General features: G+C 38.5%; 1 protein-coding gene and 1 long non-coding RNA gene across 8 annotated transcripts in view; one reads left to right on the top strand and one right to left on the bottom strand.

The window, feature by feature from the left end:
- Positions 1–24,301, top strand: part of LOC128423774 (uncharacterized) — a 146,510-nt gene that overhangs the window by 95,170 nt on the left and 27,039 nt on the right. The window lies entirely within an intron of this gene.
- NPR3 (natriuretic peptide receptor 3) overlaps positions 20,860–24,301 on the bottom strand; it is a 44,304-nt gene continuing 40,862 nt past the window's right edge. Inside the window, exons 7-9 of one of the 3 annotated variants that reach the window (XM_053409290.1) lie at positions 22,880–22,967; positions 21,890–22,002; positions 20,860–21,744 (exon numbers count right to left, since the gene is read on the bottom strand). In XM_053409290.1, the coding sequence (XP_053265265.1) occupies positions 21,891–22,002; positions 22,880–22,967 (200 nt within the window). In that variant the 3' untranslated portion in view covers positions 20,860–21,744; position 21,890. Of the gene's footprint in view, positions 22,003–22,879; positions 22,968–24,301 lie in introns of all 3 variants that reach the window. The other 2 variants (XM_053409291.1, XM_053409289.1) reach the window with 2 other exon arrangements.

A 24,301-nucleotide genomic window follows, 5' to 3' on the forward strand; every position in this document is an offset into this window, starting at 1 on the left:
ATTATTTTCTTGTTACCGTCATTCTGTATTCAACAGAGAATTTCTGTGTTTGGGAGAGTGTGGTAAAAAGAAGCATCAATGTGTGGTGATGCTGATAGACCAGAATCTGAAAACCATTATCTTTGAAATAGAGAGGCACAGAAGAAGACTTTTAATGTTCCCTTCCTAGGGTGGCCACTTTGCCTTTGCTGAGAAAGAGGAAATGCAACACACACATACAAATAAAAAATGGATACAGATTTGCCTAACATTGACATATGCTAATTTATATAGTTGTAAATTTAGAAATAATTACTATACGGTAATTTAAATGGAAATACAGTGATCTTACTAATAGTGGGTAAGACAGTGACATGGGGCCTTGTGGGTCTATTCAGTCTGCTGTCCAAGTGCTAATTGTTGATGGGCAGCCTCAGTGCTCCTCCTTGCTCTTTCTTTTTGCATTTCTTTTATATTTTAAGTGGAATTGGACTACATAGCCCTTCAGAGGACTGTTCTCTGTAAAGTAGTGCTTTCTTACACAAGTGCTTTTGAATCATTCCAATGGTAAGAAAGGTATATAAGTTGGCAAACCTTGCATTGGAATTTGTTCTTCACATAGATATTTTAAATATCCTTGAGCAGGAGCCAGCCCAAATCTTGTATCCTCCCCATGAGTCTTTCCTTAAAAATCCACATGAATAACCAGCTCTGGAACAATGTTTTCCAGCTGCATGCCTTCATAGGCATTCCGTTCAAGTCAAACCTCATATTCCAGTTAGTTCTGAGTATTTGGATTCAGTCATTCATTCCCACTGTTGGACAAGCAAGTCTCAAGCTGGGATTTTCTGACTATAGCAGTAACCAGCCTGCTCAGCCTGCTAAGGTTAGTTCAGAATTCAGTGTGTTAATTCAACATTTGTTGTTTAAAAAGTGTCTGCAAATCTGGTTTTAAAATAAGCTCTGGGAATATACACACTATACCTTTTAAAGTCCATTCAAATCACATTCCCACCCCCACCCCCCAGCAAAGAATTTGAGGCATAGTAGTTAGGGGGTTAATGAGAATTATAACTCTGCAAGGGGTAAACTACAGTGTGCAGAATTCTTTGAGGGGAAGAATTTGCTTTGAAGGTATAATGTGTATGCAGCCTAAGTTTGGTACTTTTCTCATGTTTGAATAAGATACTAGTGGCTTTTGAAAGTTGCATGCCTTAGATTAGTTCACCTTTGCATATTGGTTTTGTGTAATCAATGAGACATTACTGAGATTACTCTAGAGCAGGCATGTCTAACTCCCAAGAAACTGCGATCTACTCCCAGTATAAAAACACTAGCTGCTTCTAAACCGCTTCTGGCGCAATGGGACACTGTGACAAATGCCAGAGTGCATGGAAACGCCGTTTAGCTTTCCATTGCAGCGGTACCTATTTAAGAACTTTCACTAGTATGCTTTCAAACTGCTAGGTTGGCAGAAGCTGGGACAAAGCGACAGAAGCTCACCACCTTTAAATAGTAAAAACACCAAAGGGAGAAATATCAACTGTATAGAATCTGTATTAGAGAGAGAGAGAGAGAGAGAGAGAGAGAGAGAGAGAGAGACAAGTTAGGAAAACAAGGATAGTTAGAGTATCCCTGCACCCCTGCTTTGGTCACTGAAAGGCATATATTGATTAACAAAGAAATAACAGTGTTTTGTGTCCCAGCTCCAAGATGAGGAATATGATTTACAACTGTTTCCCATGACCTTATACATGAAGGAAGGTTAAGATCATTGCCATGGTCATGACCCCAGGATCATGGGGGTGGCATATGTCCTCTCCCAAAGGGTATAAGGTCTTTAGTAACCAAATGAGCTACAAGAGTTATTCAGTTCATCCATTTGCTAGGAGAAATAATAACACCATTTTTTAATGTGACAATTTGGTGCAAAGGGTGGGAGGTGGAATTGGTTCTGTGCTCTTGTTTCATAAGATGACGCGTTGGGCTCCAAGCACTAATTGAAGGAAACACCAATCACATTTGTTTTCCCACTGGCAGCAACAAACAAACAAACAAATATTGGGGAACTATGTAGACCTCTGGAATATCTTATGCTCAGCAATGGCAACTAGCATAACAATATTTTTGTTTACTGAAGTAGTGGCTTTATATTTATTATCTTGCAATGGTAAAACATAATGAAATGGTAGGATCCACTTCTATACAGAAACAGGTGCGTTTCTGAGAAGGCTATTTCTTATGACCTGGACACAGGCAGGCTGGTAATGCTGTTCTCCTTTCACAGAGTGACCCCGTCCAAATTTTGATGCTGAAGATGTGCCAGCTCACTATCTCAAAGATCATTTTGATACCTTAAAAAAAAATTCACATTACAAAAGAGAAGTGTGGAAATGCCAACAGGATTCACTGACGCAAATTACGTTGATGGGAATATTGTGTTTGTTTACTCTGTCAAAGGAAAGGATGGTTCTTAAAAGTTTCATGACATCAAAGATGAGGCAGAGGAAGCCATTAGAACCAATCAATCATGTGTATTCCTTTTCCAACACTGTTTATAAAGGAACTTGGGCAGTTCCTCTGTTTAACTGTTGTGCTAACAACTGAGGACATTCCTAGCATTGCCAATATAATCTATTTAGTTCAATATTGAAATTTTCATACCACAGTTCTGAAACAAGTTCTCCTATCTACTGAAATTCACACTTCTCCAAAATTTGTGATGCAGTTCTCCAACTAAAAATGTGTACAGAAATGTGTGTGTTAATGGAAAATGTGCATAAAAATTAATATATTATTGAAAACAGCAAAGGGCATTCTATTAGGAAAATTGCTTGTAAAAGTGTTTGTATTAGCCCAAACCACACAAAAATGCATACATTGAGATAAATTTGCACTAAAATACTGATGAATTTTCACAAGGCTTTTTGATTTTAAAAGCCTGCAAATTTCTATAGGAATGTGAAGAACTGAATTTGAAACTGGAAAAATGAGAAACAGATATTGACAGCTTTGTCCATCCCTACGTGGTGCCCCGTGTGGTTAATGAACCAATCCTGGCATCAGGATTTGTGTTCAGCTGGACATGAAAATTAATTGACTTGAGTGCTAGAACTAAATATATGAGCATCCCAAGTAAATATATTCCACAAATTTAACTTCCTTTATATAAGTAAATATAGCAGCAAGGTGGGGAGGGAGGGAAGAAGCAGAAAGAAAAAGCTGAAATAGCTTTCCCACATGCAGCCCAAGGCAAAGTGAATTGTCTTTGCCTCAGCACCAGATAGCTCTATGCCTGCTATTTGCACTGGAAAGAAAACTCACATCCACACCAAGGAAGCTTTCCTTCCATTGCAGATAGGTGTGGGACTCCAATCTAGATCAGGACTGCAAGAAGAGAGTATGTTAAAGCCTACCATCAGGATCCTGATCTGTCTTCTCCTTTCCCTGCTATTTACTCTTTTAAACAGTCATTCGTGCAATTGCTAATTTTGTGAATAGTGTCTCCTTTAGTGTGATGGTAATCCATATCCTTGTGATGTGCTGTTACTATATCATAGTTCATTTGAAACTGGCACTGGTGTAGCATTAAAGGTGGGTGATAATGTTTGCTGTGAAGAGAAGGCAGAAGGTAGTAGCATGTAAAGGCAGTACAAAACCATGTGTGAATTTGGGAGTGGGGTGCTTCTATTTTTTGCTTATAGCAAAGCAAATCTTGTTACTCAGCCAGTTTGCCCTGCCTGACACTCCTGAGATTGATGGCCGTGGAATTCCTGTGTTTATATGGGAACTATTTAATTGAGAGTTTCTGCCATGCCTTCCTGTTTTCAGAATGTAACCCAGATTTCAGCTTCCTAATCAAAAGAAATATGGCATTGTGCCATAGACACATCCAGTTTAACTTCCAATAATTAGCTTTAGCTGTGTTTGCAATCTGTTTTGTCTATAAGGATTTCTTTCTTCCTAGAGCAATAATTATTTTAATCAAAGAAACATACATAATTGGGTTTTAAAACATACCATACACTTTCAGCATCTTTGTTTCTTGAAATCTCTTTATTTAACAAAACTGATATATTGTCATGAAGGAAAAAAACGAGGCAGATGAAATTCAGTGCATTATAGCAGATCTATGACAGGACCAGGGCTCAACCCAAATACCCCATGTTTTTTTCAATTTTATTATTGTGCCTGTACATCCCCTCCACCCTCCTGTCCTATAGAGCACCCAGCCAGCTGGCTTCTTCAGTGTCTGCCCCTCTTCTCACTCTGCTGCTAAACCATTCCTACCTGACCTCTCTGGCATCCAGGGAGCATGAGTGACTTTCTAAAACAACAGAACTGCAGAGATGGGAATGTGCATGGAAATAATACCCTCTGGTTTGGAAGCTGCATACCTAAATCCCAGACATTATTGGAGCAGTCTATGTTCCTTCAAATATGATGAAAATACACTCTACTCATATTAAAATATATTCTCACATTTAAAGGGAGAGCACTAGAGCATTCAGGTTCTTTGGAAAGTTATCAGTCCCTGATTTGGAAATTAGTTGAGGAAGGGAAGGTCATATTGTATGTGGTCATCTGCAGTGTTTTCATTTGAAAGGTGGAAGGAATCACAAGAGGATTTGATAATATGTAAACAAAAAGGCATTATTATTATTATTATTATTATTATTATTATTATTATTATTATTATTTAAATTTGTATATCATCCTTCACCTGAAGATCTCAGAGTGGTTCACAGCATAAAAAGACAAGATAAAAACACAAAATACACAATAAAAGCAAGAACAAAAATGAAACAATAATCCCCCCTCCCACAATCACATTTAAAAGGATATAGGATGTTAATCAACCAAAAGCTGGTGGAAAGGGAACGCTTTTGCCTGGCAACTGAAGGTGTAATAATGAAGGCACCATGTGAGCCACGCTAGGGAGAACATTCTAAAAATGGGGAGCCACTGCAGTAAAGTCCCGTTCTTGTGTTGACACACTCTGGACCTCTTGCGGAGGAGGTACATGAAGATGGATCTCAGATGATGATCACAGGGTCTGAGTAGGTTCATATAGGAAGAGGCAGTGCTTGAGGTATTGCAGTCCTGAGCCTTTTAAGGCATTATAGGTGAAAATGAGCACTTAATTGGGCTTGGAAACTAATTGGGCCAGGATCAGTGTAAGATGCTCGAACCATCTTGCCACGGTGACCAACCTGGGTGCCGAATTCTTCACCAACTAAAGTTTCCAAACCATCTTCAGAGACAGCCCTCTGTTGCAGTAATCTAACCTTAAAGTTTACATTAGCCTAGAGTTTACCAGAGCACCAGAATTCATTTTTACTCAGAAAACCCGTCCCCAATCTCTGCACTCCCTTCTGCTTTAGCCTTTCCTCCCTATCTAATTTCACTGACATCATCCCCGCTTCCTTCCTTATCCCAAACTTTTGTCTGCTTTCCTTGAGTAGTCTTCCTATTGCAGCATTAGGAAGACTGGAGAAGAGAAGGAAAGAAAACTTTGGGAGAATATTATTAGCACTGAATATAATTAGCATTGTTATTAATTTATTAATCACCTTCTATACAAACATCTCAATACAATGTATTTTTATTTTTATTTTAAAAGATTTATAAACAGCTCACAGTATAAAATATCAAAGCAGTATAAAGAAAACACCACATTGAACCAGATCTGGTAGCACAGAGGCAGCCAGTGCAGCTGCTTCAACAAAGGTATAATATATAAACTGAACATGGATAAAAGTGTGAGTGTGTATTTGGCTTTTAAATTTTTTTTTTATCTCTCCCTGCTCTTCCATAAAAACATATTCATGCTTGATATTCACATCTCCTTTAAGCCTGCTGTAAATTGCAAATTACAAAGTATTTGGCAACCAGATCCTCTGAAGGCCTCACACTGGCAGCTCTAATTTGAGAAGCCAATCATGGCAATTTCATGCTCAAATTAGCAATGCAGTATTTTGTGTACATTTTTTGCATGGTTCATTTCATTCCTTTTAAACTGTCGGCAGTCAGTTATTTCTTCCACCGGTGCATTTATTCTTGCTACAAGCCATAATGCTATGAGATAATCTACCTTTAACTTTGGCCTGTGTTGATGTATTTTGTGCACCTCAGGTGAACCCTTTTCTAATGGTAGCTGGATTAATGTAGGGGTGTAATATGTATATGTACACACTGTCACCAGTTTTCCAGACCTTGACACCAGAAGTCACATCTGTGAAAATCCATTCTAAAGCACTGAAGTCTGTAGCGGTACTGTGGACAGCTGCATGGACATAAGTCCATTTAAAATATTTTGATTCAAATAACATCTGACACTTGCATGAAATACAAATGGTATTGGTTGCCAAACTCTCGGAGGTGGAGGGGCTTATTTGGAGAGCAAGACACTGTCTGGATGCTGCACAGTAATTCACTATTTGTCCGAGGTGACAGAATCTGTACACCATACAAATTTGTCATACATCTGCTCTTGCACTGATTTATGACAGCCCTACATCACACTGGCAAATCTGCTTAAGCCCTGTAATATATAATTTTAAACCTGAAAAATTATTACATAAAAGCTGCTCAGCCAAATCCATAGCTCATACACATCAGTTACTTGAATTTCTGCTGATTTCCTACTTAGCTGTATCTTTTGTGAAAGCTTCCATTGAACTTAATGGGAGTGAAGAAGAACCTCATTTCAGTTGTGCCAGTGCAGTAGGGAAAGTCCATTGGATTGGTTTGGCTTAAATTCCGGACATTCAACTTAACCCAGTTGTGGCCCAGTTATGGCTATTACATTGCTCAGTTTAGGCCATTTTGTATAATTTGCCCTGTATTTATATTACATGTACAATTTTTTAAAAGGGGTGATCTGTGAGTGAATTTTCAACATAATGCTGCCAGTTACTACATTTTAGTATATCATTCCAATCCAATGAAGAGAATCTTAATGCAGCTGATGTGGATATGCATGGCAATGCTAATTTGTTTACCAATGAACTTAATGGATGCATTTCACACTATCATAAAGTGTCCACATCCAGAATTACTAGTCAGGTATAACAATGCAGCTAGAATTGAATTGCAAATAATTATGTTATAATGGTTTGGGATGCAATCCTGTGCACGTTTACTTTGGAATAATCTTATTGAATTCCAGGTGGATTACTTCTGAATATACATATAGGAGTGCACTGTAGAATAGATTATATTGGCTTGTAGTTTTTGGTTGTTATTTCTTTGTCAGTCACATTATTTTTGGCATTATTACCTGATCCAGTTTATCTGGAAAAGATGGTAAGGGGAGTCTGATCCATATCTCTTCTGTAACACCTTAAGGAACAACACCCCCCATTTAACAACAATGTGCAATGATTAGGAATATGTCCATGTCTCCTTTTTTGTCACAGAAAATATCAGTGAATATATAGTTAGTGGTAGGCTCATTTTAAAATAGTTCAGGTTCTCGTCACGTTGATTAGTTGGTTGGTAAAATGAAGCTGCTGGGGTTTTTTTGAGGGGGCAGACAAATTAACCAAAGCAGAGTCCCTAAACACTGCTTGTCAAAACGTATTGTTCAACAAGAAATTCCCACTGGCAACAAAAGAAATCTGTATCCAGGACAGCTGCAGAAAACCTAAAGAGGGAAACAGACTGAGTTCTCAGCAGTAGCACTACATCACTGCTTTGCTTGTTTGGTCTTTGTGGTTTAATTTTTAGAGAGTTCATATCTCTCCTAGCCTTCATGCTGTTCAACTTTCCTTTACATGTTTACTTGGAATCGAGTCATTTTTTACTGCAATAGAATTATATGGGTCTAAGGTTTAAGTCTCTGTGATTGGTTTAGCTGCATGCTTTAAAAACATTCCTAAAATCTTTTTTCTTTTCTTTTTTAGCTTACATGAGACTTGTGTGTGCTTGAAACATTTTGTTTGAATTGGAACATGTCGCTTGCAAGGCTTTGGCCTGAATATCCTTTGCCTTCTGTGTGGCATAAAAGTTGCTCAGCATTGTATTTTGCCATGTGTACCATTTCCATCGTAGGGTAAAATTTGCTGAGTGGTAGCTGGAGCCTGTTGGGCCTTTTGAGGAAGAGAGTTGGGGTCAGCTGATGGAGCCCGTGGTAGGTGTAGCCATCGCTCATCTCCCATTTTTGCCTACTTATCTTTTAACAGCAGCTTGATATGCAGAAATTAAATGGGTGAAGCTTTATCAGTGGTGAGGAAAAGTTTCCAGCTTGACCTTTTCCATGTATATTTATGATTAAAGCAATCTACTGTTTGCTCTAGTAATGGAGAACTTGCAGTCTGGAGGCCTCTGAGTTTGGCCTACCAAGTTGTTTTAGCCAAACCATACCCACTTTTCCCACCCCTGGTGCCAGATGAACTCAGATGTTAGAAAGTTCAGTTCAAACAAAAATCAAGATACAGATACAAATAAAGCTGTGATCTTGCTATCCACATAATATTGTATTGTTGGTTGTTCCCCATGCTAACAAGTCGATAACGACAAGAAACAAAGCCTTTCATGTTATCAGGCCAGTATTGTAGAATGCTCTGCCAATAGCAATTGAGCAGGCACCTTCTGTTTCAATTTTTTAATACAACTTTGGTTACTCACCTCTATTCTTACAAACAAGACAGACAATCAAGAAATAAAGAACTAGGTGAAGCACATTATTGCAGTTAGAATAATATAAACAGAAGGTTCAGTACACTTTTGCACACATCATTTATGTGAAGGGACTTTTTAGAAGAGTCACATATTGATAAGGTAGCCTGGCCACATAGAGGTTTGTGGTATTGGGGGCTTATGCAGCACATTATTTTTATTTCATCTCCTTATATGAAAATATTATCAGCATAAATTAGGTTCCAAACGCTGTCATGAAATACAAATCAACTGCAATTTCTATATGGCCATTCTATTGGGCTACAAATCTATCCCCACCCCCAGCCCAAATGAATATTGATGTCTTAGTCAAAACAGAAGGGCAAGGCTAGACTAGCCTGAGGAAATGTGTGGTGCAATTTTCATGAATTTCACACAGATGCCTAGAGACCTTTTCAAATCTAAGAAGGGAGTTAAGCTGAAATCCTTGGGTATGAAAACTTTGAGATCATAATGATGCAAAGTATGAAAAGGATGTTTCTATTTAGCAAAAAGTCATTTATAGACTGTATTAGAAAGAATCCTACAAATGAAAGAAGAAAGTAAATGAAGGACATGGCGCCTTACTGAATTTTTTTTGCATAGATTTACAAGTTGCTCTAAGTCCCCAGGGGGATGGATTTTTCACTATAAACCTGCCTTGGGTACACAGATCTGTACAGTGTAAAGAGCAGTTGAACTGACATCTTTCCGCAACAAAGAAGCCTCTGATATCAACCCTTGCCCCATGTATCTGGTTTTTAAACTCCAGTGTTAACAGCATTTTTGTACATGTCCAAATGTTTTATTAATTAATTAATTTAAAATATTTACAAGCAGCCCTTTAGGTTTTTTTTAAAGAAACCAAACATCTCAGGACAGCAGTCATACTCATAAAACACAGAGATATTACAATACAAGAATATCAACAGCTGAAGAACCAAAACATGCCATACATCTAGAGTTGTCTACAATATTAAAAACTAAAGAACTGTAAAAAGCTGGAAAGTAAACAAGTCTTCACTTGGGTGTTGAAAAAACAACACCAGGTAGGCTTCCATTTGGAGGGAATTTTATATATGGTACATACATACCCTCCAACATTTTTCCGATGAAAATAGGGATGTCCTATTCCCTGATGATGATGATGATGATGATTTTATTATTTATACCCCAAAAATATGACTGGGTTGCCCCAGTCACTCTGAGCAGCTTCCAACATATATAAAAGCATTATAAAATGTTAAGCACTAAAAAAACTTCCCTATACAGGGCTGCCTTCAGATGTCTTCTAAAGGTTGTATAGTTACTTATCTCCTTGACTCATAACTCCATACCCTCTAATATTTATCCAGTGAAAATAGGGACATCCTAAGGAAAAGTGGGACATACCAGGATCAAATCAGAAACCAGGACGGCTTCTGTAAATCCGGGACTGTCCTTGGAAAATAGGGACACTTCAAGTGTCTGTATATGGGCTGCCACTATTGAGCTGTTTAGGGAGGGACTTGATGGGTTGGTGTCTGTAGATCAGGGTGGCACAAACATGCCTATATTCAACCCTTTGCACATGCAACTGTGCAAATGATAGATGTTTTCTGTGTGCTTCAAGTGCCCACAGCTGCCTTCCGTTTCCTTTGCACCCCAGGACCCACCAAACTTACCAGGAGAAGGGGAGAGGGGACAGCAGCAAAGGTAGTGGTGAGTGTTCCAATTCTTTGGCAGATTACCCTTTTCACCAAGAAACAGGCTGGGGGCACAGCTTCCAGCATTCCTGATAGGAACATGGTTTGCATCATTTTCTGCAGAGGACAAGGCCTTCTGAGGCTAGAAGTGGTCACTGTAGTGGAGCTGAATCACCTGCCACTGCTACCTTGGCTTCTCACTCCAGTTAAGCTTGGGTGTTTTGGGTGGTTCGGGGAAGCAGTGGCAGAGAAGGCAGCTGAACAGTTGAGGTGTAGTTCAATGGGTTGTACTTGCTGTCTTCACAGCATGCTGCGAGCAGGGCCCTGTTCAACCTAAACCTACTCATAAATAATCAAACAAGGATGCTTGTTTTGAAGAACCCTACTGCAACAGCCCTATTGAAGATGAGCATGATATTTGGACACATACCCAGGTCCAATGTCATTTAAGGTTTTAAAGAAGAGCTTCAGCACGTTTAATTTTTCCTGGAAACTGACTTAGAGCCACCACCACCACAAGCAAGACAGTGCTCTCTTCAGTGGGTCCCTGTTAGTCCAAAGTACAACTGCTAGGTAACTGAAAATTAATTAAACCTCCTGAAGGATGAGATTTTCCCTTTTCAACTCCTCTCCCCTCAATAGCTTAAATCCTTTCTCTGCTTTAACTAACTAGAAGAAACCCCCAAGGTATTTTTCTTCTTTCCTCTGCTTGTTATTCATCATTACTATTCAGATAATTTGAGATCTGAGTCTACTGTTGCTGTTTTTACTTTACCACCTTCCAGTAATTCATTAAGCAATATTATCATTAACATCTATCAAATAAGGATAGCATTTTTCATCAGTGGGACTGGTTGGGCTGTGTATTGTTGTGTTTGACCAAAGGTTTTATTTCTTTTTCTTACTTGTGGATTTTTGGAAGAATTTTAAAGGCGGTATTAACCCCACCCCATCATTTTCTGATTGCTCTGTGAGCAGAATGGAGTAGTTAGCAAGCCTGTGGACTTTAATTAGCACTTTACTGTTAGTCAATTTGTTTCTTTTCCATAGTGAGTGATGCAGGGCTATAAAGCTTGCTTCTGTGATGAAAGGTACTCAGTAAGAAGCACTTCTCCTCCCACCCTTTCTCTGTATGTCTTTAGGAGCAATGTCCTGGTGGATGGGGCTGCAGAAATGCAGCTTGGACCATTGGAGAAGATAGAATAATAAATCCCTGTATAAATAACTCTTCCCCATATGTGTGATGCAACCAAATGTTTGCATGTACAGGAGCCAACTAGAGGTGATTGTACAGTAAATGAGTAAGTGCTATTGACATTCTGAAACACCTTCTTTTAGCAACACAGCTTGCAGTTTGTTTTTAAAATTAGTGTAGGAATTACAATTCAATGAATAATAAAAACAAAAACTGACAACAATGTGAGTGTTTGTATGTATACAGCTGTCTTCTTCCCTCTGGGATCATAGGATTCTATTGTTGATGCCAATTCTGCTAGAGCATGTTCTAAGATGGACATAGTCTAGACTCCCTATTAATTTTTCTAGCCATATTTTAGTGGATGGGCAGGGCAGCCAGATTCTTCTCAGAGCTCTAGCTCTAGCTAATGAAGGTAAAACTAGAGGCTCAAATGGTGAATACTCTAATGATGTTTTTTGCGTACTGAACACAAAACACACACATTTTGCTGTTTTTGTTTGTTGTTAACATTTTGCTTTCTTGACAGCACTGGGGCACAAAAATGAGGATTTTTTTTTAAGTAATTCTCTGATAGAGGCAAAGTATTTCAGTGTTTCTATCAGTCTCAGCCCTGCCCTGGAGGTGCCCACGCTTCTAAATGTCTTTCAGTTCTCAGTCTCTGACTGCAGAGAGGATTATTAATGAAGCCTTTAAGATATTTATTCTTGCGTGGTGACATACCTACCTACCTATAAACATTTAAGGAATGGCAGGCTTTCTGGGAAGAAATTTCTGAGTCGCTGCACCATAGCTTGAATCTAAAATACATTTCCAAAGTGAATTGGCATTTTTAACACAGTGGGCTATTTACTGACTGTTGAAAGAATCCACCTCTGCCTAAGGATCATCAGTTTGATTTATATTTGGCTTGCTGCCCTGTTTTCTGGAAGAGGGTTTTTTCTGTCTGCACTCTGCAGGAATGAAGAGATTAACCAATCAAGCATTTTAAAATGTTTCAATATGATCAATTAATTTACTAAATTTTTGCAATCTTATGTTTTTTTGGTAATATTTTATTGAAAAGATTTCAACTGTAAATAAAGTGATAAAAAGAGAAGAAGAGAAGAAAAACAAAAAGGCACAAAAATGTGTAGAAAAATATAAATGAATATATACAAAAAATATCCTAACCCATACATATAACTAACCTATATATATTATTATCCTAATACATATGTAAATATTAATAGCCTACTACCTTTTGTATGGGACGCGGGTGGCGCTGTGGGTTAAACCACAGAGCCTAGGGCTTGCCGGTCAGAAAGTTGGCGGTTCGAATCCCTGCGACGGGGTGAGCTCCCATTGTTTGGTCCCAGCTCCTGCCCACCTAGCAGTTCAAAAGCACATCAAAGTGCAAGTAGATAAATAGGTACCGCTCTGACGGGAAGGTAAATGGCATTTCTGTGCGCTGCTCTGGTTTGCCAGAAGCGGCTTAGTCCTGCTGGCCACATGACCCGGAAGCTGTATGCCGGCTCCCTCGGTCAGTAAAGCAACCCCAGAGTCGTCTGCGACTGGACCTAACGGTCAGGGGTCCCTTTACCTTTACCTTTTGTATAAACTCATTCCAAATATTGTCATATTTTTCCAAGCAAAATCTACGTCTGTAAGTAGTCCATAAGTTGTGAGTGTTATCATATTAGTGATCCATTTATTAAAGGGGATTATATCTTTATTCTTCCAGTTATCAATATCAGTCTTTTGGCTACCATTGGAGTACGTAGAATCAATTTTCATTGTTAACTTCCATACAATAGGTATATAGTTCAGAAGACTTAGTTTTAAGGTTTTCTGCATGACCCTGAAAGCTAGGAATTTGTTCTCATCTTTGTCATTGAAAGCTAATATACAGTATAAATAAATTCCTGCACAAGTTCTAAGGAAGCAGTTGAGCTGCTGGGCGCAAACAGAAGCAGCTGAGAGGCTGACCGCTAGTGTTGGGATTCAAGTACCTACCTGAGAGATATCAGGCACGGAGTTAACATCTTCAGCACCTCCAAGCTTAGGTTAAAGGAATGTACAAAGCATCCTTCCTGTCAAATCAGAGTAAAGGTTCAGCTAGAGTCTAAACCTCTGGAGTTTAGAAGGGAAGTATACTCTGGTGTCTGCCATCAGAGAGGAGAGCAAGAACCATAAATCTGTGTAACAGTAGCCATTACAACGTAAGTCTACAGATAAATTAAGAAGATTAGTGTGGATACAATCTCCCCTAGCCAACCTCCTTGAGCTGACAGGTTAGATTAGGCAATTAATATTCACTGACACTGAAGTTCTATATCATGGTTGTCCAGCAGTCTATACAACAAAGCAATCTGCTCTTGCAAGCTTGCATTTGCCTTTCTTCTTCTCTGCCTTTGCCTTGCCCCATACTTGACTGCCCAGAGGCTGATAGCTGTTAATCCCTGATACAGACAGTCATTACTGGAAATACTGGAGCTTGAATAGGAATCTTGAGATCTTTGAACAACCTTTCATTAATTTTTTGTTTAAAGCATTTATATCCCATGTTTACTCCAGAGAGCTCAAAGCAGTTAACAAAAATAAAACCATAAATTAAATGGTAAAGGATGCTTTTAATTATTAACACTAAAGTAGCAGCATGAAATAACAAAAAACACAGCAACTTTTTTTTCCTATAAGAAAACCCTCAAGAGTTCACTTTGCTCATTTTGCATACATTTAAGGTTTGATTATAGTGTCTCCTAATTATAACCATGTCTACTCAGGGGTAAGCCCTGTTGAAATCAATGCTGCTTCCTTCGGCGATCACTCATGGCCGAGTAAGATTGTCTTTCATTAACACGGTCTTAATGGTGTGTCCATAAGTGACTGTAGAGGCCAATTCTGGATCCACACATCCTTCCACAGTGGAGACATTTTCCCCATCTCTCTCTCAACAGAGGTCATCATACAGGGCGACCCAAGAAATTTCTGTGCCAAAACTGGGGCTAAACCCCAATTGAAAGGGATCTAGAAAATCTATTCCCTCCAAGAGCGCCTGGCTCTGATTGACAACCACCCACTCTAGAACCTTCCCCAGGAAAGGGAGGTGAGCAACCGAATGGTAGCTAGTTAGATTTTCCAAATCCAGGGTTTCTTGAGGAGTGGTTTTACCACTGCCTCCTTCAGGCAGGCAGGGACCACCTCCTCACGTAAAGAGGCATTAATCAACTCCCTGGCTCAGCTAGCTGTCCCTTCCCTGCTGGTTTTTATCAGCCAAATATCCAAAGCACAAGTGGTCACCCTGACTGATCCAAGCACATATTCAAGCCTTACTAACTGAAACTCACCCAACACAACATGACTAGACAGTGCTCTGGACACCCAAGATTTATCTACCCATTTTTCTTGTTATAGAATGTTTATAATTATGAATAGTCCATTCCACTAATACCAACCAGTGTAGTATAAAACAGGGATAAATCAATGTGACCCTTCCCCCTGACTTGGATTCCAGCAATATCTGGGGGGCAAGTTATCCAACCATTGTATAAAAGTCAGCATATTTGAATGGGTGTGGATTTCTTGGGTGGTGGTAGAAAAGTGGCTATCTGAAAGATCTCCCCCAGCCATTTAAAATAAGTTTTCCTATTGTACCAATTGCATGTTGTATAGCAAGGATTATCTTAACATATCACGAGAACACACTGTTAGGTGAATGTATAGGTTCATATCTTTAATGGAAGCCTTTTGTTATAATGTGGGAATATGACAATCTGTACTACTTGAAACGTTTACAAGAAAATGTACACACTTAATAGTCAATAGACACTAATATTTTGAATGAGAAACTTGTAAAAGAAATAAAAATACATCACACAGAGGTTACGTGTATCCACAGTCATGAATTCTGTCTCTACAGAAATGCAATAAATAAAATCACATCATATGCAAATAGTTCTACTTACATCAGTACAATATACTGTGCAGCTTTCCATTCATTTTTACCCAAACCAGTATTACACTTCTAGATTATCCAGTTTATTTTTCTACAATCATAACATTGCTTACAATAAAAGGGGAGGCAGAGACAAAGTTAAACCTCCACAATCTCTATCCTGAGTCTTTTTAGTTTTGCACATACTTTGCAGAAGGAAACCAAATCTTATCCTATGGCAAAAATTTAGTTTAGTTTTCTGCTCAAGGTCTGTTAATATCTCACAAATGATTTTACAAAACAAAAATTTTAAGCCAGTATTGTTATTAGGAAAAAAGTAGATATGCTTCAAACTTAACCTCTGAGCAGCTGTTTTGAAAGAGATTCTAAAATCCAAACAGAGATCTATTGCAAGAGCAGTTGTTCAGTACGGTCTGTGATGGCCAACCTATATACATAGTGTGAATAGTAGCCATATAAGATTATGCTTTTCTTTTGTGTTTCGTTAGGTCTTGCAGTTAAGGTGGTATGATGAACAAATGCAGTGGCTTTTAAAATACATTCTGAGGGCTGCAATTCTCATTCACAAAAACACTCCCACAAGTACGACTAAAACATGGCAAGGATTTGTGCGTCTGTCAACTTATGAGGAAGGCACATTATGTCAAGCTGCTCCCAATTAGAGACTGACAAGCTCTCTGAGACTATCTCTGTTTAGCTCTGGAATTTCCCAAGGTTTCCTGGAAAGAAAAGGGAAACCCCGATAACAATTTCCTGAATCAAACCAAGAGATCAGAAAAATGTCACCCCAATTCCTCAAACACATCCCTCGCATCCCTCATTGTTTCTGGCAGAGAAGGAATAGCAGCAGCAACAAGCAAGAGAGGTAAAAAGGTTGATGGTATAGCATGTGATGGACTATGGAAAGTGTTGTTCTTTGAAGGGGCCATGCAATTTCCAAAGATTAAGGTGAAAGGGGGTACTGGATTTTGGGGATGGGGAAAACTTTGCAGGGGTTGCAATAGATATGGGCAGTGGGAGCTTGGAAGTCTATTCGCTCTTGGATTTTGCTCTGGGCAGGAGAGGAAGTTTGACCATTTAAAAAACACCCTTCTCCTTTTGTGGTGAATTTTCTTGGTCCCCAAAGTTTGATTCTGCGTGTTGCTCGTGAGAACTCTGCTAACATAATTACTCCAAATCCTACACCCCATCTGACTTCGAGCACACACCTTTTGCACACATTGGTGACACACCTGTGAAAGAAAATAGTGTGTGTAAACATCAGATTATGCACTTGGATTTTCTTCTTTGTTTTCTTTGCTGGCTGTAGCTGCTGTTTGGCTTTTCAAATCTCTTTTCATATTTGGAGAAGTAGACAAAAGGAATGTAGTGGTTTGATCCATGGAAATCAAAGCAGAGAGTCCAGAAGTACAAAGGTGAATCATGTGAGCTTATGAACTTGGCTTCTCTTAATTGAGACCACTGCGAGCCATGGCTCTTGGAATGCCACTGAAATTGGAATGTTTAGTCTGACTCTCCTCCTGTTGAAGTCAGAAACAAAATTCTAATTCCAGCTATCAGTGTCCATCTCCCTAAGCATTTAATAGCAAAGGAAAATTTTCATTTTCTTATTTGTTTAGGAACTGCAGTCATGCCAGAAATGACACACAAAGCAGTGTACAATACTAAAAATTAAAAGTAAAATTATTATGGTCATGCTTACTATCTTATAAACCATTATAAACTGTTGGCACAACATTTGTCACAGATATGGAAAGGAAATGTTATAACACCCTGTAGCCCCTAATAACTTCTTCTATAATACCCTCCATTGGTTTCTGTAAGTAATTTGAGAACTTCATTGTTCAGCAGAACAAGTAATTCAGAAAATAAAACTAATATTCTAGCATATACAAGTTCCATCCTATTCTGAATGATATAAAATAAACTTTTAAAATCTGCTTTCTTTATGATGTATTCACTAAAGGAAGTAGTAAGACATAAGAATATGTGAGTTAATGATACTCTCCATGATTTGGAATGATTCTATGTCTTTGTGTATTCCAGCTTAGATTTTTTTAATTTTCTCCTTAGAAATTCCCTACTAGATACATTTCCTTTGCTTGCTCAATAATCTTTTAGGAGATGTATGCTCTGGAAACACTAAGCAAGTGTTGTTGTTGTTTTACTCTATTACATCACATAGTAAATCCCAATAATAAAAGCACTGTAGCTTAGTATATGAATCTCAACAGTATCAAAGTCACCAGAATATTTTAGCCTTTGACTTACGTGAATATTAGTAGTTACTGTAAATTTTACAGTGTAAAAGTTTAAAGGAGCACCTTTCAAAAATTCTTTACATGCTATAAATGTTTGTGGGTACCAGAAAGAAAGTGTTTAGGACGAAATAGTTTTGTATTGATAAAACAAGGTATATATACAGCAGTTCATTTCAGAAAACCTCATTTTGAGTTTGTTTTCAAGATCAAATGAAATGAATCTTTGTGTAAAACTAAGCTGCTTCAGAATTACCGTAGCCTTGTTCTTTAGAGCTAAATTCAGAGATTCTCCCTTTAACCCCTTCATTCTAGCCTAGCAAAAATTAGTCTTTGGAGGCAATAATGTTCCAAAACAGTCTTATTTGGAAACAATATGTCTGTCAGTTCACTAATGTAGGAGTAATGTGGTTCTTTGGATGATGCTTATGCCAATTTTCTACTAACACTAAAATAGAAAAGAGGAAATTGATAAGCCAATTCTTTTTACTGGTGCAACTTGTTGGCCAACATGAAAGTTTGAATATCCTAAAGGGCTGTATTGCATTGGAAAACATGACACACCCACCAACAGCTGCTGGTTCAATAAAATGTGCATCCAACCTTCTTTACTGTCTTTCTTTCAGTTGGCTGAGTGTTAGTACTTAGATTCTTGTACAGTCTTTAAATTAAATTCCAGCACATCCTTCTGTGTACTCTTTGTAGATTTTGGCAACAATCCACTGCAGTTATGCACTGCTTGATTTTAAACTGGACAAAGCAATTGAAATTAAGCATACCTATTGGCCTATTTATTGTATATGCTTTATGCATGTATGATTCATTTTAGTGAAGAATGCTTTGGTAGTGTTTTAATTTTATTATTCCCTTGAAAAGTCTGAAACCTAAGAATAGTATTAGCACTGGAGAACCAGCTGGAATGCTCAAGGAATTGGGGGATAAATAGCATACACTGACTTAGGAAAAGAGCAGAAGATTGCTGGAAAAAAAACTGACAGTGGTTTTCAAACTATGTTCCAAGGAACTCTGATGTCCCTGGAAGTTATCAGGGCATCCTCAGTAAGAAGGTAAGCAAAAATTGACAAGCTTCCCTGAAATACAGCTAGACCTCCATCTTCCCCTGCAATGTGCAGCTATAGGAAAAGATTGGATGTGTTGTAGCTCTTAAGTTACACACTCCACTATTTATGTAGGGTAGCTGTGAGACCGAATAGGAGTCACCAGTGTCTGCATGAGGCTGAATGCATACCCTAAAACATGCACCAGAATCATCTACAATGTTCAGCGGCCAGTGAGGTGGTACACCATAAAGAGGAAAGAATAGCCACTTCTGCTGGATGGCAGACAAGGACACACAGACACCCTTGCCAGCAGGAGACATGAAACAGTGGTAGAAGCAGGAAGTAGCACCTTACAGGTGTGGGGCTGCTGGGAATGACCAGGAGTGTCCAGAACTCTTGCTGCTTCTCTGGTAACCACTAGCTGGTTCTATTGGGAACCATGTCGGAGCTCCTTGACAGATGAATCAATATAGAGAGATCTCTGAAGACTGACATTAGAAAGATAAAAACTGATCTAATAGTATTTTTAAACCAACAGAGGTAAGAGGGATTGTTGTTGTTAAAACCTCCATATTCATGTACTCTTCCAATAAAATAGATGGTTATATTATTCCTTTTAGAGAAATCTGGAATTATTAGCATGAAGTCTCTCAACCCCTATATTGGGATGGGGAATCTCTGGCCTTCCAGATGTTATTGGAGTCCTACTCTTATCAGTTCTAACCAACAAGAATGGTGGAAGCTTTGGTTCAGCAACATCTGGAGGACCACAGCTTCCACAGCTCTGTTTTATATCATCAAAGGAATCTTGCCACTGAATGAGAATTCCATGACTGGGGAAAGAAAGAAGGGGAAGGGGCGGACTGGCCCAATATGCAAAAGTCAAATATACTACTTTTATTTACATATAAGAAGATCTGTGCTCATTATTATTCACACTTTTAAAAAAGAAAAGAAAAATAGCTCTTCAAATGTGCTCTCACTTTGACTTTCCAAGGTGAAATAAAACAACCTCAAATAGACATTTTTTTCTTAATAGAAAAATATGATAATACCTAAAAATAACATGTTAGCCAGATGTCACTTTTTATACAACAAAAAAGTTTGGAGTTGCCTTTTCTGTACAAAACCACTCTAATACTTAATATTTACATAGTTTGGGCTACACTCAGGTCTCAAAGGTGGCCATGGGGTGTTTGCTTCCAGCTGAAGAATTTGAAGCAGGGATGATATATTGCATCATCACTCTGTACTCATTTTTCTCAGAAGTAAGTACCACAGATTTTAATGGAACAAGCTGCTGAGTAATGGCCTGATTATTTTTTAGAGCTGTATTATTCAGTTCCTAAGATTCTCTCATCTGCACTGCTGTCATGCCCATACATCTACACAAATCAATATTCTTGCCTTGCCCATTTCTTCCCATTTTAGCAGTGGGAACCAAAAGGCTAAGGAAGCAGAAGGGCAACCTGGTGGAGACAAAACCAGAGGAGCCAGAACTTCTGAACTTCTAGCTGTTTTGTATTTTTGTGTGTACATATCTCTATGTACATAAAGAGATCAGCCAAAGGTGCTTTGTCTGAGGCAAGGATCTCATTTACTGTTATTGGCCTAGTCTACACATAAAGCAGGATGAGATGGGAATGAGCTGACAGATTGGACTATACTACTTCAGAATGCAGGTAAGGGAAATTATATTTCTGAATGCTTCCCTGTGTAAAAAACAATATTTATGCAGAAACCTAGCATGGCTGTGAAAGGGAGCCTGGACTTTTCTCAATTTTTCATGTTGCCCCCTCTTGCTCAGTTATTGGGAAGGATTCAACTAATGAATCACATCAACAGAAGCCCTACGCAAGGGCTTCTACTTGTGCAACAGGGCTTTCCTTTCCTTCTTCTCCTGCATGCCCCATATCCCCTGAAACTGCCACAGGAGTGGGAGAACCCCCAGAACAGTGCATGGGGGAGGAAAGTGGGGACTGTTGCATCTGGCAAGCCACAATGCTTGCCCTTTTGGAACAATCACCTTAGTGCTACATTCAGTTCCTTCCTGTGTGTGTGTGTGTGTGTGTGTGTGTGTGTGTTTTAATAACTTGGAGTACAGTATTCAGAAATGGCACATCCTCTCAACTCATCTGTATTCTGAAGTTGTAAGACCACTCTACCACCTCAGGGTTCTTTTACCTAGTGTCACGTTATGTGCAGATCAGGCCTGCCTCTTTTCTGGAAATGGTTCATGTTTATTTTACACAAGAAACACCCAACAGATTAAAAAGCAGGAGACATGTAACCAGTGAATGTATAATCCTACAGTGATCTCTATGACAGGAACCCTGCAGAATCCATATATAGGTCATGAAAATGATACAGAGGAGGGAGCTTTCTTGAAACAAAAATGCCATGTAAATGGAAGTTCTCTTAAACCCAAACATCCCCAGGAACACAGGCAAGAAGTTGTTCTGTTTAGACCAATACACAACATATTTGCAAAGGAATCCTTTCACAGGGAATGCTATTGGAATGATATCCAAAACTAATTTGTTGTGTAAGTAGGTCCTCAGAACCAAACACTATCTTTCCACTGCCTTGGGATTTCTTCTGTTCTCTAAAGATGCTTTTGCTCCTTTCCCATAAATTGTATTGTTTTGTACTACCTCACACTTCCTTTGCTCGATTCTAATCTCCACTATTCAATGCTGAACAATACTAAAAAGCAGCACCTGTGTCTTTGAAAACACATTCCTTTTATAATCTGGTATGAGGTACAGCTAATGAAGGTCCGCTGAAAGAACCTTCACATTTCCAAGAAACAAAATGGCTGACCACAGCGACTTGTCTTGGATACACACCAAGTGTCAAAACCATCTTGGCGGGGGGTGGGGGACACACTTGTTCTTTTGTCATTTTCTTTTCCACAAGATAAAAAGGCCACGTGGAATAATGTGGCTAGTAAATCATTCCTGAGTTTCTGAAAGAAATTAAGACAGAGTTACTCTACTTTTAAAATGCTGAGTCCTTAATAAGCTTCTTCTTTTCTGTTGCTGTCTTTGGTAGTGTCCATTTGTCGACAGATTTCCTCCGCACACACACAAAAACAGTTTGTTTCTCCTTACTTCATGCAGCAGAAAAGTGAGACCTTATAGAGTCCTCTCGTAATTGCCAGTGCTTGCCGATGTTGTATTCTTCCAGTTGACTTCGCCTCTCAATAGTTATTTTGTATTTTTTTCTGCATAAAAGAAATGGGTAGCACAGGGTAAGAAAACCTCCTTCAGTTTAGGATAATTAGGAATATAACTCCCTTCACAAAATAATGTCTGTGAAGTACAAATGTGTTCCTAATGATAAATGAGATGAATGAACACTATTGCCAAAAGATTAAAGAGGTGTGCCTTGAAGCATTTTTGCCTGATCTCAAAGTTAAGTTATATTCAAAGATTTCAGACAAACTGAATATTCTTCCACAGATCTGAAGGAAGCCAGTATAAAGTGCAACAGATGCTTTGAAGTTAGGGCTGCAAATAGTGGAACCATTTAGTAGTTAGTTCTCTCAAACAGTGTTTTTTTTTTAAAGATCTGCTTCAAGATTGCAGCATATGGCTTCATATTGTTCAGTGGAATAGATTGCTTGCCACCTCACACTGTTAAATATCATTTGTGTTCTGTATTTGTGTTCTTCAGTGAAACTGGGACTGCCCCATTAAAGTCCACTCACAATTCAGTAAAATCTAAATACTCAAACATATCTAATTTGCTAATTAATTGTTATTCTGACTAAACTCTTACATGTTGTTACTGCCAAAAAATATTTATAGACCTCGTTTACAATTAATAAACACTGAATGTATCTTACACTAACGGAATAATAATACAATTACAACTATAATAAAACAGAGTGCAATACAAAACTGCTCATAAAGTTCACAACATTAAAAAATCAGCAATATTAAGTACCTGTCCACTCCTCAAAATAAATAAAGCACATAAATTAACCACAATCTGCCCCACAGATGATTCAACAAACCATGGCTTGTTTCTCTAATGATTGATTTGCTTTATACAAATTATAAAATGTAGGCAATATTTTCCCCCCAAACAGAACCAACCTGAAAAAGTAGAAAGCCATCAACAATCCTGCTCCTAGCAAGGCACCCACAACAATTCCTGTAACTGCTGACTCTCCTAGACCACCTGCTTGAAAAATTAAAAAAGAAATAACCAATAGCAAATCACTAAGAAATATGTTCAAGCTCACAGAATGACTGAATAAATGATCAATGTAGTATTATAAACAAATCTATTCAAAATCCATTTTGAATCCAAATAAACTTTTCTATAGTTCCAACTGCTTTTATTTTCTTCCTTTATGTTTACCTTGGAGCTTATTGTTGTCACACTCTGAAGTGCTGCTGATTTATTTCAGTTATTTCTAAGCCACCTTTCAAGACTATACAAGGCGGCTTACATTAAAACTCAGATACAGTTTCCATTAAAAACAAACATTGAAATATACCATTCAAATCACAATAAATCAGTCAGCTAATAAATTTCAATAAACGCTAACAGAAATCCCAAAGTTTAAAATGAAACATTTTATTAAAAAGCCAAAGAAAACAGGTGAGTTTAAAAAACTTTCTATAACAGCAGAACTGAAAGAGTTGAACTGACCTTTTTAAAGGGAAGGCATGTATTTTCTCTCCAACACGCCTTGAGGGCACTGGGCAACAGTAATTCTCAGTCAATAATGAATTACCTTAGGATGGGTTGCAATACAACTTTTTACATCCATATGCTGTTTTTTGCTGTGATTTTCGTGTGTGTGTGTGTGTTGAAATGGTTCATCCGTGCAATTCAAATCTTCTCAAATTTATGAAAATCTGCCTTCTTTTATATTGATGCTGGGAGATAGGGAGTGAGCCAACAACATGACTACCACCTTGGCTGCATTGTGGAACCTGCTCCTTGGTCAGCTAGCAAATGCCAGCTGGGCATGGATAGGAGATGGAAAGGGAGTGAAGCTAGGTGGCGAATCATTTGCCTTGCATACAAAAGGTCCCAGCCTCAATCCCAGGCTTAAATTGCCCTCCCACTCTCCCTAATTCTTGGATGTTTCTTCTGCTTGCTTACTTTGTTATGGGCTAATTGCCGGTCACTGGGTGATAGTGCCAGGAAGGAATTTTACCTAAATTCCTAATCAACCATTTGGTTCCAGTTTTTTTCCGCCTTCCTCCTAACAAGGATATTTTCTTTCCCAGTGCTTTCAGTCTCTTGTATCAATAATTGTATCACAACTTGCTCTACCGCTGTGGCACTAGGCAGGGAGAGCATAGTTTGAGAGCAGGTGGGAGTGATTTCACTGAATGCCTTCTTTGGGAGACCCCTTAAGGGCTCTGGGGGTAATGTCTTGCTTCTGGACCATTTTGGGTACCTTGGTACCATTTACATTCTATGGTTGGTCACAGCAGGTAGAAAGAGCAGTCTGTAGCGAAGAAGCTGACTTTCCTTTCGACATCAGTTAGGCTATAAGG

The sequence above is a fragment of the Podarcis raffonei genome, chromosome 11 (genome assembly GCF_027172205.1).
Source record: "Podarcis raffonei isolate rPodRaf1 chromosome 11, rPodRaf1.pri, whole genome shotgun sequence".
Taxonomy (NCBI): domain Eukaryota; kingdom Metazoa; phylum Chordata; class Lepidosauria; order Squamata; family Lacertidae; genus Podarcis; species Podarcis raffonei.